The following is a 14,780-nucleotide window of genomic DNA, read 5'->3' on the forward strand; positions in this document are numbered from 1 at the left end:
GCCATAAACACTCCACACTTCACCAAAGGTGAGGCGGAGCCGTAAACACTCCAAACTTCAAATACTGCATTACAGACGTCACCGAGGGTGAGGCGGAGCCGTAAACACTCCACACTTCAAATACTGCATTACAGACGTCACCGAGGGTGAGGCGGAGCCGTAAACACTCCACACTTCACCAAAGCTGAGGCGGAGCCGTAAACACTCCACACTTCAAATACTGCATTACACACGTCACCGAGGGTGAGGCGGAGCCGTAAACACTCCACACTTCAAATACTGCATTACAGACGACACCGAGGGTGAGGCGGAGCCATAAACACTCCACACTTCAAATACTGCATTACACACGTCACCGAGGGTGAGGCGGAGCCCTAAACACTCCACACTTCACCAAAGGTGAGGTGGAGCCGTAAACACTCCACACTTCAAATACTGCATTACACACGTCACCGAGGGTGAGGCGGAGCCGTAAACACTCCACACTTCAAATACTGCATTACACACGTCACCGAGGGTGAGGCGGAGCCGTAAACACCACACTTCAAATACTGCATTACAGACGACACCGAGGGTGAGGCGGAGCCGTAAACACTCCACACTTCAAATACTGCATTACACACGTCACCGAGGGTGAGGCGGAGCCGTAAACACTCCACACTTCAAATACTGCATTACAGACGTCACCGAGGGTTAGGCGGAGCCGTAAACACTCCACACTTCAAATACTGCATTACACACGTCACCGAGGGTGAGGCGGAGCCGTAAACACTCCACACTTCAAATACTGCATTACACACGTCACCGAGGGTGAGGCGGAGCCGTAAACACTCCACACTTCAAATACTGCATTACAAATGTCACCGAGGGTGAGGCGGAGCCGTAAACACCACACTTCAAATACTGCATTACAGACGACACCGAGGGTGAGGCGGAGCCGTAAACACCACACTTCAAATACTGCATTACAGACGACACCGAGGGTGAGGCGGAGCCGTAAACACTCCACACTTCAAATACTGCATTACAGACGTTACCGAGGGTGAGGCGGAGCCGTAAACACCACACTTCAAATACTGCATTACAGACGACACCGAGGGTGAGGCGGAGCCATAAACACTCCACACTTCAAATACTGCATTACACACGTCACCGAGGGTGAGGCGGAGCCATAAACACTCCACACTTCACCAAAGGTGAGGCGGAGCCGTAAACACTCCAAACTTCAAATACTGCATTACAGACGTCACCGAGGGTGAGGCGGAGCCGTAAACACTCCACACTTCAAATACTGCATTACAGACGTCACCGAGGGTGAGGCGGAGCCGTAAACACTCCACACTTCACCAAAGCTGAGGCGGAGCCGTAAACACTCCACACTTCAAATACTGCATTACACACGTCACCGAGGGTGAGGCGGAGCCGTAAACACTCCACACTTCAAATACTGCATTACAGACGACACCGAGGGTGAGGCGGAGCCATAAACACTCCACACTTCAAATACTGCATTACACACGTCACCGAGGGTGAGGCGGAGCCGTAAACACTCCACACTTCACCAAAGCTGAGGCGGAGCCGTAAACACTCCACACTTCAAATACTGCATTACACACGTCACCGAGGGTGAGGCGGAGCCGTAAACACCACACTTCAAATACTGCATTACAGACGACACCGAGGGTGAGGCGGAGCCGTAAACACACTTCAAATACTGCATTACAGACGACACCGAGGGTGAGGCGGAGCCGTAAACACTCCACACTTCAAATACTGCATTACAGACGTTACCGAGGGTGAGGCGGAGCCGTAAACACCACACTTCAAATACTGCATTACAGACGACACCGAGGGTGAGGCGGAGCCGTAAACACCACACTTCAAATACTGCATTACAGACGACACCGAGGGTGAGGCGGAGCCATAAACACTCCACACTTCAAATACTGCATTACACACGTCACCGAGGGTGAGGCGGAGCCCTAAACACTCCACACTTCACCAAAGGTGAGGCGGAGCCGTAAACACTCCAAACTTCAAATACTGCATTACAGACGTCACCGAGGGTGAGGCGGAGCCTTAAACACTCCACACTTCAAATACTGCATTACAGACGTCACCGAGGGTGAGGCGGAGCCGTAAACACTCCACACTTCACCAAAGCTGAGGTGGAGCCGTAAACACTCCACACTTCAAATACTGCATTACACACGTCACCGAGGGTGAGGCGGAGCCGTAAACACTCCACACTTCAAATACTGCATTACACACGTCACCGAGGGTGAGGCGGAGCCGTAAACACTCCACACTTCAAATACTGCATTACACACGTCACCGAGGGTGAGGCGGAGCCGTAAACACTCCACACTTCAAATACTGCATTACACACGTCACCGAGGGTGAGGCGGAACCGTAAACACTCCACACTTCAAATACTGCATTACACACGTCACCGAGGGTGAGGCGGAGCCGTAAACACTCCACACTTCAAATACTGCATTACAGACGTCACCGAGGGTGACAGGGAGAAAGACACATGACAGCAAAAGCACTGAATGTCTATAAATGTTAAATAAGTACTAAACTACAACAATTGTTTAATTTTTGAAAATATAAAATTGTATTAACCGATTTTGGAGATTTTTGTTCTTTTGGATGTTAGTAACAATTTTCATATCATTCTCCTGTTCTACTGTTTTAATGTACTGTAATGAAACACACTGTTACTGTTTGAATTGTTCCATGACGAAAATATAAGGTTACATTGCTGAAACTTAACACTCGGGCACAAACACACACACACACACACACACACACACACACACACACACACACACACACACACACACACACACCCACAGACAGACAGACATACTTGCACACTCTGAGTGAGTCATGTATAAGCATCTCTCCTCACCACAGCTGGCCACACTCTGGAGCTGCTGGAACCACTGGTGAAGTTTCAGGTGGGGCTGAAAAAGCTCAACCTGCATGAAGAGGAACATGTGCTGCTCATGGCCATCTGCCTCCTGTCTCCAGGTGTGTGTGTGTGTGTGTGTGTGTGTGTGTGTGTGTGTGTGTGTGTGTCGAAGAGAGAGAGAGAATGTGTGTGTGTGTTTAATTGATGTTTGTTTATGTGGAAATAGTTACACACCACAGAATCACAAGAATAAAATGTTTTTAATGTATTTGGTTTGTGCAGAAGGATTTGAAGTCTCACTTTTTTTTTGTCTCTCTGCCAACCACCCCACGCTCCTCTCTGTCTCCTTTCTGTCTCCCCACTCTCCCCACACCGCTTCCCCACTGTCACTTCCCTGCAGACCGCCCCAGCGTGCAAGACCATGCGCGCATCGAGACGCTGCAAGACCGCCTGTGTGAGACGCTGCAGGCGTACATCCGCATCCACCACCCCGGCGGGCGGCTGCTCTATGCCAAGATGATCCAGAAGCTGGCCGACCTGCGCAGCCTGAATGAGGAGCACTCCAAGCAGTACCGCTCGCTCTCCTTCAAGCCCGAGCACAGCCTGCAGCTCACACCGCTCGTGCTCGAAGTGTTCGGCAGCGAGGTGTCCTAGCGCCAGGGGAGGGGCCGGCCCTTGGCCCCTCCCAGCCCCATCGCCGCAGTGACGAGCACGGGAGCCGCTCTGCCTCCCAAGGAGCACGGGAGGAGGCCGAGAAGCCAAGGGCCGTCGCGGGGCACGGGCGTGTCGGGGGATGGCTGGATGGTTGATTACTGATTACTGTGTGGGGGGAAGGGTTGCACGGGCGGGTGGCTCTGTGGGTGTGTGTGTGTGTGTGTGTGTGTGTGTGTGTGTGTGTGTGTGTGTGTGTGTGTGTGTGTGTGTGGAGGGAGAGGTGATTTATGGGTAGGGCTTTTGGACAGGGTTTTGGAAGTTCCTTTTCTCAGCTAAAGGGAATGTTTAAAAGAATGTATCTATAAATATATATAATTGAACTATAAATATAAGCTAATATCTAATTTTAAGAGAGATGGTTTCTGCTAAACAAGCATATGGCTGGATGACTGGCTGTTAGGATTTAAAATCGGATTAGCAGGCTCCTTTGATTCTAGTGTATGTGTGGGTGTGGGTGTGTATATGGAGTGATGTGTACAGATGTGGGTTTATGTGTATATGAAAGAAAAGGACACTAGTAGACACGCACACATACTGGATGAAGTATAAGGGGATCTCTGGTTTTGAAGTCTGTATAGGTAGGATATTTAATGACCACAAGAGAGCAGGCATACAACAATGTGACGGAATCCCAAAACGAATCCTAATAACACTGATTCTAATGGTTTGGTTCTAATGACGTCTGCTAACAACTTTCTGTCTGCTGCAGTTTACAGTGTGTATGTCGGAGAAGACGTTGGGTTTTCATATCCAACTCTGGACTGTCCATGCTATTCCGTACGGAAGTGCCAAAGTGTTCTAAAGCTGCCACTTCCCATCATCAGAATGAAACTGATTAGCTTGCCTACACCTGGGAGGTCTGGCGTATTACATTATGACACCTGGCAGGTCTGGCGTATTACATCACGACACCTGGCCGGCCTGGCGTATTACATCAAGACACCTGGAAGGCCTGGCATATTACATCACGACACCTGGCAGGCCTGGCCTATTACATCACGACACCTGGCAGGCCTGGCCTATTACATCACGACACCTGGCAGGCCTGGCGTATTACATCACGACACCTGGCAGGCCTGGCGTATTACATCACGACACCTGGCCGGCCTGGCATATTACATCACGACACCTGGCCGGCCTGGCATATTACATCACGACACCTGGCCGGCCTGGCATATTACATCACGACACCTGGCAGGCCTGGCCTATTACATCACGACACCTGGCAGGCCTGGCATATTACATCACGACACCTGGCAGGCCTGGCCTATTACATCACGACACCTGGCAGGCCTGGCATATTACATCACGACACCTGGCAGGCCTGGCGTATTACATTATGACACCTGGCAGGCCTGGCGTATTACATCACGACACCTGGCCGGCCTGGCCTATTACATCACGACACCTGGCAGGCCTGGCCTATTACATCACGACACCTGGCAGGCCTGGCGTATTACATCACGACACCTGGCAGGCCTGGCCTATTACATCACGACACCTGGCTGGCCTGGCGTATTACATCACGACACCTGGCAGGCCTGGCATATTACATCACAAGCAGCGTCAGCACATCCCTCCAAAATCTTAAGAGATGGGATTGTTTACTTGCCAATATCAGTCATGTTTTTGAATCTGAGCACATTTGCTCTGTTAGCATTTTTAATTAGGGTATACATAGGGAATCATGTACTATTAGGAGAGATTCACAAGAGATTCATAATTCGTAAGCTTGGGGCAGGAAGTTGATAAAGCAGTTTACAGTTTTCTGCTGCTCTCTTGTGGTCGTACGCTGTAAATAAGACCACTTTTAACATTTCTGTGCATATTAAGTCTAGTGGAAAAACAAAAAGCATAGGCAAGTACTAAGATAATCATCATTTCAGAAGAGCTTAACACAAATATGCAAATATATGCTATGGTTTGGTCTCTTTCCTTGAGGTGACGTAATAAGCTAATAAGCTTTAATAATCTCCATGATGTTAGGTGCAAATTCATCATTCAATATTACTTTTACTGTTTTTATTTTTATTACTTTGGTTTAGTTTTGAATGGCTTTGGATATTCCAGATGTCCACATCAGGAGCTTTTTTTTTTTTTTTTCTCCGTCGCACTCTTCGCTGCAAATCAATCAGACATCTCAAACCAGACTCTTGCTGCTGTGCAAAATCCATGTTTGGAAGGGAACCGCTCCACGGGGACGCGGAGGGATCGCGGAGCCCTCGGCTAATGGCCGTTTGCGGGAAGGCTGGAAGGAGCCGGCGTGTCCTGCTCAGTCGTCGTCAGGTGGTCACCCTCTCATACGCGGTTCAGAGAGGGACTCTGCTATGGACGGAAGAGAAGGACCTTGCTGCTCGCTTGCTCTCTCTGTGACTTGCCTGGCTCTACTTCACCGTACGTGGACTGGCAGCACCACCTAGTGGACAGTTGAATTAACCTACAAGTACTGTGTACAGTTTACTACGATCTGCTTCTTCTGGGTTATTTCTAGTAGTATAAGCTTCATCCAGCGCAGTGAGACGGATACACAGAGAAGGCGGTTTTCTCAACAAACAATGCTCCTCACCTTCTTCAGACCCAGGCCGGCATCACTGCCTCCATCGCCTTACAGAACTCAGCTCGTCTCAAACAGCCAACTTGATGCCACCGGTTTACTCGCAGGAACTCAGATCTCACAAGGGAAGACCTAAAACTCACGCATGCATACATACAAACACGCACGCACACATGGGTACACACACACAAACATTTATGGGGACTGTCTCCACCATGGATTCAGCAGGGAAGAGTTCAGGTGTCACGGCCCCCCCGGCTTGGACCCTGTTCCCCCTGGTACAGAAAGGTGTGGAACAGGGTCTCCAACAATGATACCCCCCACCCCCTACTATTTTTCCTTTTGTTTTGTTTCAGTATGGTCAGTATTTAGAGTTTCTTTGGGTTGAGCTTTCATGCATTTTTCCTTTTGGAATGGTCATAAGCTTGAGAAAAGAGTTTATTGCTTGTGTGGACGTGCTGGTCTTTGTATCCAGGTGATCTCCAGACTGTGGATGAAGCTGTAGGCGTGAGGTGGGTCTAGCAGCAGAGCAGTTAAAGGAAGGTCTGGCTTTGGGATTTCAGCACAGCTGTTCGTTTTTGCTGTGCACTCGTCAGGAACCTGCCCTCTGAAAGCACATGGCAGAGGAGAACGTTGCAGGCTTGCTCCGCTTATGACTGTACACTGTTGGGTAGTTACTAGGACGTAGTGCTAATGACTTGGACGTGGGCTATAAACCCAGGTCAGGAAAAACCCTGCAGAAATCTAGACTGTATGGAGCTCTAGAGTCCTCATCAGGTCAGGCACAACAGACAAAATTGAGATCCTGAACTGAGTTGCGTCTAGGTAGTGTTTGATGTGTATGTTGGGCCTGGGCTTTTATGCTGATTGGTGGTGATTTTTAACATTTTTATTTTATTTTTAGCCAAGAAGAGTCTTGGATGACTCTGAAAGCTGACTGTGTAAGACACACACAGACAGGTGCCGTTGTCAACCAAAATGAACTACCTCTCCAGTTTGCACACATTTAGTATGTGATTGTGTTTGTTTGTTTTGTTTTGTTTTTCCACACACACACACACACATAAATTCTTTCTCTTATTTATTCCCTTCTCTTTCAAATGCTGGACTGTTTACCTCAGTTACCTGTATAATAAGCCTGGAGTTCAGAGGACTCTGTCTCTTGCTTCGGGGCGCAATCCGGTTCCTTTCCATGCTACGTGTAGCGTGGCCATGTGAACAGTGCTGCAGCTGCTTGCTGCAGGAATGTCAAGGCCCCGTCTGCTTGGTAAGACGTTTCTCCGACCTGAACACTACTTTCCGTCAGTATTAGCTTGCACTGCTGCCAACAGCCAGAGCCTTTGACGACCAAGCTGACTAAATCGAGACTGTGCTACTCAAGCTTGATAAGAGAAGTCGATTTACAAGTGTTGTCTTTCTGCTATTGAGGTGTTACAATGTGTTGTGCAGTTTCTGAGCGGTTGGCTGCATTTTTTGTAGTGTTTATGGTGTTTCCGCACTGTAGCTTTTGGTGAGCCATCGTTTGCAGCATATGAAAGTGTTGAAAGGTATCGGAGCTCGTGAATCTTTTGCTGCACGCTCCTCTGCGGCTCTGTCTTTATCTTTCTCTCTCCTTACACCCTGTTCCACACAGCAGCCTTATTTTTCACTTATGCAAAGCAAAAAGAACAAAACTGTCGCAGGAAAAAAGGTTGCAAACTTGTCATGGACTCAAGCCTCGCGTATACCAAACTCTGACTTATCTTCATTACTCACTCCTGCTTTGCCTTTCAATGTTCCAGCATTGCTGGGTTCCTGTCTGAAGGCTTCCTTGCTGCTTAAAACCTCTTCTGCTACCTCCTCACTTACTGGTTTACACACACACACACACACACACACACACAGTCATACACACAATCTACCAGCAGTCTTGCTTGTAACATGCTAATTTTTATGGATCTATACTCTCATTCATCATAGGAATTGTATTATTATTATTAGCTTTTGTCAGATTGAATATGCAACAGACTGACCTCCGGGGCCAATGGTCAGCATTTGCTCAATTCAATCATCCATCCACATGCTAGCTCAGTTACAATACCTCTGTGTGCCTAAAACCCAAAGCCTTATTTTGGGAGAGTGTTGAAGTTTTAAGCTGCTGGTTTCAGTGCAGAAGTGTGCAGGCCAAGTGGTTCTGCCAAACATTCATTTATTAGCCTGCACTCCTTAGCTGGACAGAGTCAATCTAGAGTCAATGCTACTTGAGCTACAGAACTCCCAACCAATGGTTCCAGAGTGCAAGCAAAGGGGTGGCTGTGAGTTCTGTGGGTGTGGTTGACTCTAGATTTCGTCATTCTGGTTTTGGAGCCCAGAGAATACAGACTGAAAGGATGGTCCAAAGCCAAACGTGAGGAAAGCACATGAGGGGAAGCTCTAGATCCACACACTTGTCTCAGACAGAAAGGTGGAGAGAAAGTCCTGGAGTCAGCTGCCTTCCTCTCAGTCATTACTTTTAACCTTTTATTCAAAACGATATGCTTTAGGTCTGTATGGTACAGAACATGCTCTATACTGTTCAGTTGCGTGTGCATTCTCTCAGGTAAAAGATTAGCATGGTGAATTTTCTTATTATTAAATGGAATTGTCATGCTTATGTTGGCATTAAAAGAATTATGAACTGTATTCATCCAGCAAAGAGCAGATAAATATGCAATATGAAGACTAAATGCGCATAGATTTTAATCATGAAATTTGTGTCTCAGGCTAAGAAAAAACATACAAAGACAGAAAGCAACATATATTTTTGTATCACTATTGTAGCATTTTTCATAATGTGGTCGTGTACAAACCTTTTTTAAAAAGTGGATAAAGATTAGTTACCATCATGCTTTTACAGAAGCGGGTTTTCAGATCAGTCCTTCATTGTGCTGAGGCTGACCCAGTTACATTCTGTCTGAGGCTGCTTGGCTGGAGCTCTGGATGTCCAGGGTTTCCCCTTAACGTTCTACATTAGCATCTGTAGAACCTACTCACAACCACCAGATTCATGCCTACTGCCCCACTGAAATAATATGGACCTAATGTGCATGGAGTTCTAGAATATACATGGCTGAGAGCCTGGATCTAACCTAACTCTGGTGGCACTGTACTGATCAGCAGGAACTCAAAACGAGCAGCCTTTTTTGAATTGCTCAGCCAAGTTGAGTGGAATACCTGAACACTCAGTTCTCCCCAAGCCAGTGGTGGGTGTTGTGGATTTTAGTGGACCTTTCATGGCTTTCCAAAATATAGTTGTGAAAAATGTTTGTGAACCCATTGGAATTACTGTCATTTCTGCATCAATGGCTCCTGCAATATGGTCAGGTTTTTTAATCTGAGTTTTAAAAACCATATAAACATATGTTGCCATACCTATCAAGTGGTTTACACAGTGAGAGCTTATTAATAGGAAACGTATGTGACCCTCTAGGATAATGGTGTCACGAGTTCCACTCAGGTCAAGTGTAGCTCTGACACACCATATGCAGTAATACAAACCTTTGCAATTCTTGTTATCTGCTCATCACAAGGAATTCTCTGTCCTTGCTGCTTTCTCTACAAAGAGACATGTATAAAGATCTGTGTAAAAGCCTTCTGTTGAATTCTTGACCAAGTATTGAACCCCGGGGCGACGGCCGAGGATCAGCAGTTATCTTCTGCACTGTCTGCGTTCACCATTCTGCCACAAGCACTGAAGGAATGGGGCTCATGGAAGAAATCACTGCTTTTTCTAGTGTCACTGCCCTCTTCAGAGTTTGCCTGCTGATAAGTTACATAGCACTCCGAAAATAATTTGCCACAGTTTGTGCACATGGAAAGAAGTGTAATGGTTTTAGTGTATGTGGAGAAAACAAAATGCTGTGTAGCGGCAGCAAAACCTCCTTAAACATGCGGGAAGAGGTCCAGTATTGTAAATCCACAAAAGAGCATGACAGTCGAGACCTGAAATCTATTAAGACTACTTGAGCAGCACATACAAGAAATAAACTGTGAAAAGTAGTGTAGAGCCTCGTAGGACTGGTCACCAGCTACAAAAAGCAAACAAAAAAGTTTTGTCAGTAAGAGGTTGAAGCAGGCTTTGAACACAACGGCTCATGTACGTTTTCCATCAGTAACCGTGACTGTGTAAACAACTTCTCAACAGTTATGGCATAATTACAGGTTTTATTAAATAAGAGATTATGATTTAGATAATGATTGTTTCACAAGTTATTTTTTATTCCAAAGGGTCCACAAACTTTCTCACAGCTGCAGACCTAACTGGCATACATGCACACATGCTATCTCATTTCCTGTACCTTTGTAATCCCAAGATAAGCACTTGTGTATTTGATACTCCAAATAAAGCTAAAACACTCATATCAGTCTCACTTCAAGTACCATATTGGCTTAGACTGCTAGGCCTAGGCTTAACACTGTAAGGATTTCCATGCTCTAACCAAGTAGTATTGCCATATTTCCCTAATATTTGTCTATTTTGTGTTGATGTCTCTCCTATCTTCCCAAAAGTCGCTCCATTACATTTATTTTGTGCGTTGTATGTAGTAAATGAAATGTTTTGGAGAAAATAAACAGCTGTATATAGTGATGCTACAGGTGTGGATTTTATTGTGTGGAGGAACTATGGACTGCAGCAGCTCATGGCTTCAAGTGAGAAATAAATTTAGATGTCGGAATAATCTGCTGATGTGCCACATGTTAAGGAAAGTCAAATTGCAGCGTTTAGTTTTGAAGTAAGGCCGTGTTTTGCACCAAGAGGCCGTGTAGACTGGAACGGCACACAGCGACATCGTCCTTGGGGTTTGCCAGATGTGTTGGCGTACTTGACAAGCGACGCATGTTACTACTAAACACCAATAACAAAGGTTTTTAAACATTTTTGAGAGTGCTGAAATCTGATTATTATCGTATGTTGAACAAGGTAAAGCATTCGCCTACAATAAAGCTACAATAAAGCCTCAAATTTAGGGACACAAACACATTTCTGTTTACGGTGTGTAGTTTATTAGGCTTTATGTTTAACCATGACCAAATAAATTATTTTGGCTGTAAAAGCTCACGGACTAGTTAGTACTTTGGAGGGGTAATAACCATTTACCACCTAAGATATTAGTTAAAAGCCCGTGTATTAATTTTCGAACGGTATGGCTGAGAACCACCTCTTTTCAGTGTCTAGACATTCAAATAAGTGAACAGGTACATACTGCGTCAAAAAACAGAGATAGCTTCTTAAAACACTGCTAGCTCCGACCTTGTCTACATTTCTACTATGCTTCAGATGGAAATTAATGTGCCATCTTTATAATCATAGCCTACTTTATACTTCAGTGAAGGTATTTAAAAATATATTTTGCTTCGTCCAAGTGTAATTGTAGATATATTGAACTGCCGTTCTTAGTAGCAAGATTGTAAATGCAAATATCCTTAACTCATTTTGAATAGTCAAATTCTAATTCCTATTAGTGCACACTTGTTTGCAGATGTCTAATTGTATTATGAACTTTAAGACGAAGCCCATAATATGTTTATATTACATTATATGTCAAACCCGCTTCACAAGCCCCGTAAATAAGACGCGCCCTCTGAGATCCGGAAGTGGTCGAGCACAGAAGGTGCGAGTGGCGTGAGGGTGATGGTTTCGTTGGGAGGGGGGGTTTCCCCAAAAATAGATTTTTTTAAGTGAAGTCACAGGACATAATAGTGGATTCTTTCTTGTTGTAACTCTGGGTGTCGCTGCAAATATTTATTTATTTTTTTACAAACAATGTTTCCCGTCCCGTAGCTTCTTAAGCATATAAGCTAAAGAAGTGAGCCGCGGGAAAGTTTGTTTTCCTGCTGGCCGGATGGCAAATATGTCGCGGGTGGTAGCCAGCTAGGTTAGCACCCCTGTTAAAAGCAGGACAAACGCGCAGTTTGTAAGATCATACATACTAGATAAACCGAGACCGGTTTAAAGAATTCACTGTGTTCTGCTCACTTCGGGGAGTCGTCGCTGTAAGTAACTCCAGATACGCGAACCGTTTTAAGAGGTAAGGATTTGTTTTTGTTGCGTTTGTACACGTGGTTATTGCACAGGCGGCGAATAGTCGATTATTATAATTTTTGAAATGTCGCTAGTGATATCTTAACGCGGAAAACAATGGCTAGAATCGACAGGTTAGGCCGCTCGGGTTTTTAAAAATAAAAAGCAGGGGAAAAGTTATAAAACGAGAACAAAATGTCACTCTGTAGCTAATAGCTTAGGATAGTTGCCTTCTGAAGGCAAAAAGTGCAGAAAGGACACGTTTTGGTCCGTCACTTGCTTTGTGTTTATTCCCTTACTATCGGAGAGAAGTCACATCACTTGTTTAGGGACACTATATCCATGTGATGAGCACAAAATCTTATATTACGTCTCCATAATTCCTTTATGTAGCCATTAAAAATAAAGCGTTGTCTTTGGATTTAGACAGTTGCTTATTTAAAGGCGGAGGTGTATTTCAGTGTTGCATGAACAGTCAAATAGATGCTTACACATCTAAACTCCCATCACTTTGGTTCTTTGTCTTTTCAGTATCTCTATCAAAGATGTCCAAGTTGGAGACCGAGTTGATGGAGGTAAAAAGTTCCTCAGATGGTGAGGCTGAGGTAGTAGCACACGAAGCCGTGGCATCCGTTGTCGCCCCTGGCGACGCGGGTCCCTTCGCAGTGCCGCTGAAGCCGGCGGTGCGGCCCCTGCTGCTGTCGCCGCATCTCTTTAACGGGAACGGCGAGTACGTGTGCAGCGTGTGCGGCGAGTCGTTCTTCTCCCTGGCCCAGCTGGCCAAACACGTGCAGTTCCATGACCGCGACCGGCCGTTCCCGTGCGCCGTCTGCGGCAAGCGCTTCCTGAGTCGCAGCCACCACACGGAGCACCAGCGCGTGCACACGGGCGAGCGCCCGTTCCCGTGCAACCGCTGTGAGCGCGCCTTCACCACGCACCACAACCTGAAGCGCCACCAGCTCATCCACGACAAGGAAGAGATGTACCGCTGCAGTGTCTGCGGCGTGCTCTTCTGCCAGGAGCACCAGCTGGGCAACATCGGCGGCATCATCCGCGTCCTGCGGCAGCACGACGTGGAGCCGCTGATAGACCCTCATATGCTCCTGCGGCTGCAGCTGCTTCCCGAGACCAAGCCCGCGGTGGAGGCCACGCCGGCACGGCAGACGACGCCCAGGAAAATGAGAAAAAAGAAGCACAAGCGCGAACCCCACCACCCGGACAGTGACCTTTACTCTGCTAGGAGTGACAGACACGGCCATTCGGGAGTCCCTGAGGTTCACGAGAGCAGAGAGGTGGATGTACATGAAGTGACGCACAGACCAGCCCCAAAGATCCAGAAGATTGCTTACGATATTGAGGTCATCTTGTAAGTCCGTACGTAACCTGCCGGTGATGCGGTGGCATGTTGCTTGGAGTGTGTAGAACAGTAGTAGCATTCCAGAACAGAATAAACAGAGTAGTGTCAGTGTTGACCAGCACACTGCTTTAATGATTTTGCTAGCCTTGAAACTAACTAAAGTGCCAATAATACTGTGATACGGATATGAATTTACTGGCTGTTTTTACAGTCCCTAATATAACACCCCAGACTGTCCTTTGTCCCTAGTTTGAACACTTGGGAGAGTTCCTTTATGGTGCTCATTAACTGAAGTGTTTGATTTTTTTTTTCTCCTACAACCCTTTTTGTTGGGGATTTTTTTTAATGTCATGAATGTATTGTTCTGTTTCCCCAGGTGATTATGAATATGCAATATATCTGGAACCTATTGACTATTGTATCTAGCGGGAATATCCAGATACAGAGACTCGCGTCTGCTAGGCTGCCAAAGCCAGTGACATTCTTCACTGATTGCATATCCCTCTGCCAACTGGAAGAGGACTTTGAATAAATTTCCTAATTATATTGGTTCATCTGTCAGTCGCTCTCAGATACATGACGTCTGATGCAGCTGTCCTCAGCAGCCTGTCTCGTTTCTGATTTACATAAGTGAAGACAGGATAAACATTGCCATGTTTAGTAGGTAGAGCAAGTGAAAAAGGAGAAAGATCTTCAAGGAGATATTTGGGTAATTACTGAAATATTTGTAATGCAAAAGAAATTGTAATTTAGTCATATATTTTTGGAATCGTAGTTATATAAGCAACTGTTCTGTTTAGAAAGCCTATTTTAAAATTTACATTTAAATATTACTTTTCATACAGAGGTGTCTAAAAGTACTTCACAGGGAGAAAAGCAAAAAAAGAAATATAGGAAATTGAGAAAAAAGCAATGATAAACAAAAAATACAGAATTCCCAAATGTAAACAGTTTTTTAAAATGGTAAACATTAAATACCAAAGATGGCATAACAAAATGAGTAAAACAGACAGAGGAATAAAATAGAATAAACCTAAAAAAAATTAAAAAACAATGTCAAATAACACGAGATAAAACTAGAGAAACGCTAAGGTTAAAATATGTTTTCAGCTGCTATGTGTCGTGGGAGAGAATTCCACAGTTTAGGAATGGTTTATACGGAATATGTTCTCACTCTGGAGACCTTTTGGAGAGG

At 45.7% G+C, this 14,780-nt stretch overlaps 2 protein-coding genes across 4 annotated transcripts in view; both read left to right on the forward strand.

Annotated features, from left to right (window-relative positions):
* Window positions 1–10,794, forward strand: part of vdra (vitamin D receptor a) — a 55,398-nt gene extending 44,604 nt beyond the window's left edge. For both annotated transcript variants that reach the window (XM_026998627.3, XM_081703929.1), the window contains 2 exons: window positions 2,923–3,039; window positions 3,321–10,794. In XM_026998627.3, the coding sequence (XP_026854428.2) occupies window positions 2,923–3,039; window positions 3,321–3,574 (371 nt within the window). In that variant the 3' untranslated portion in view covers window positions 3,575–10,794. The remainder of the gene's footprint in view (window positions 1–2,922; window positions 3,040–3,320) is intronic.
* Window positions 10,795–11,648: 854 nt separating this feature from the next.
* LOC113570375 (uncharacterized) lies at window positions 11,649–14,137 on the forward strand. Of its 2 annotated transcripts, none has more exons than XM_035521747.2 (3): window positions 11,649–12,235; window positions 12,760–13,602; window positions 13,962–14,137. In XM_035521747.2, exon 2 carries the CDS (start codon window positions 12,774–12,776, stop codon window positions 13,596–13,598), a length of 825 nt encoding a protein of 274 aa, XP_035377640.1. In that variant the 5' UTR covers window positions 11,649–12,235; window positions 12,760–12,773; the 3' UTR covers window positions 13,599–13,602; window positions 13,962–14,137. The 2 variants fall into 2 exon arrangements, with proteins under 2 accessions (XP_035377640.1, XP_035377639.1); XM_035521746.2 differs by having other exon boundaries at window positions 12,760–13,594.
* Window positions 14,138–14,780: the final 643 nt, after the last annotated feature.

The sequence above is a fragment of the Electrophorus electricus genome, chromosome 21, assembly GCF_041902795.1.
Source record: "Electrophorus electricus isolate QZ-2024a chromosome 21, ASM4190279v1, whole genome shotgun sequence".
Classification (NCBI taxonomy): domain Eukaryota; kingdom Metazoa; phylum Chordata; class Actinopteri; order Gymnotiformes; family Gymnotidae; genus Electrophorus; species Electrophorus electricus.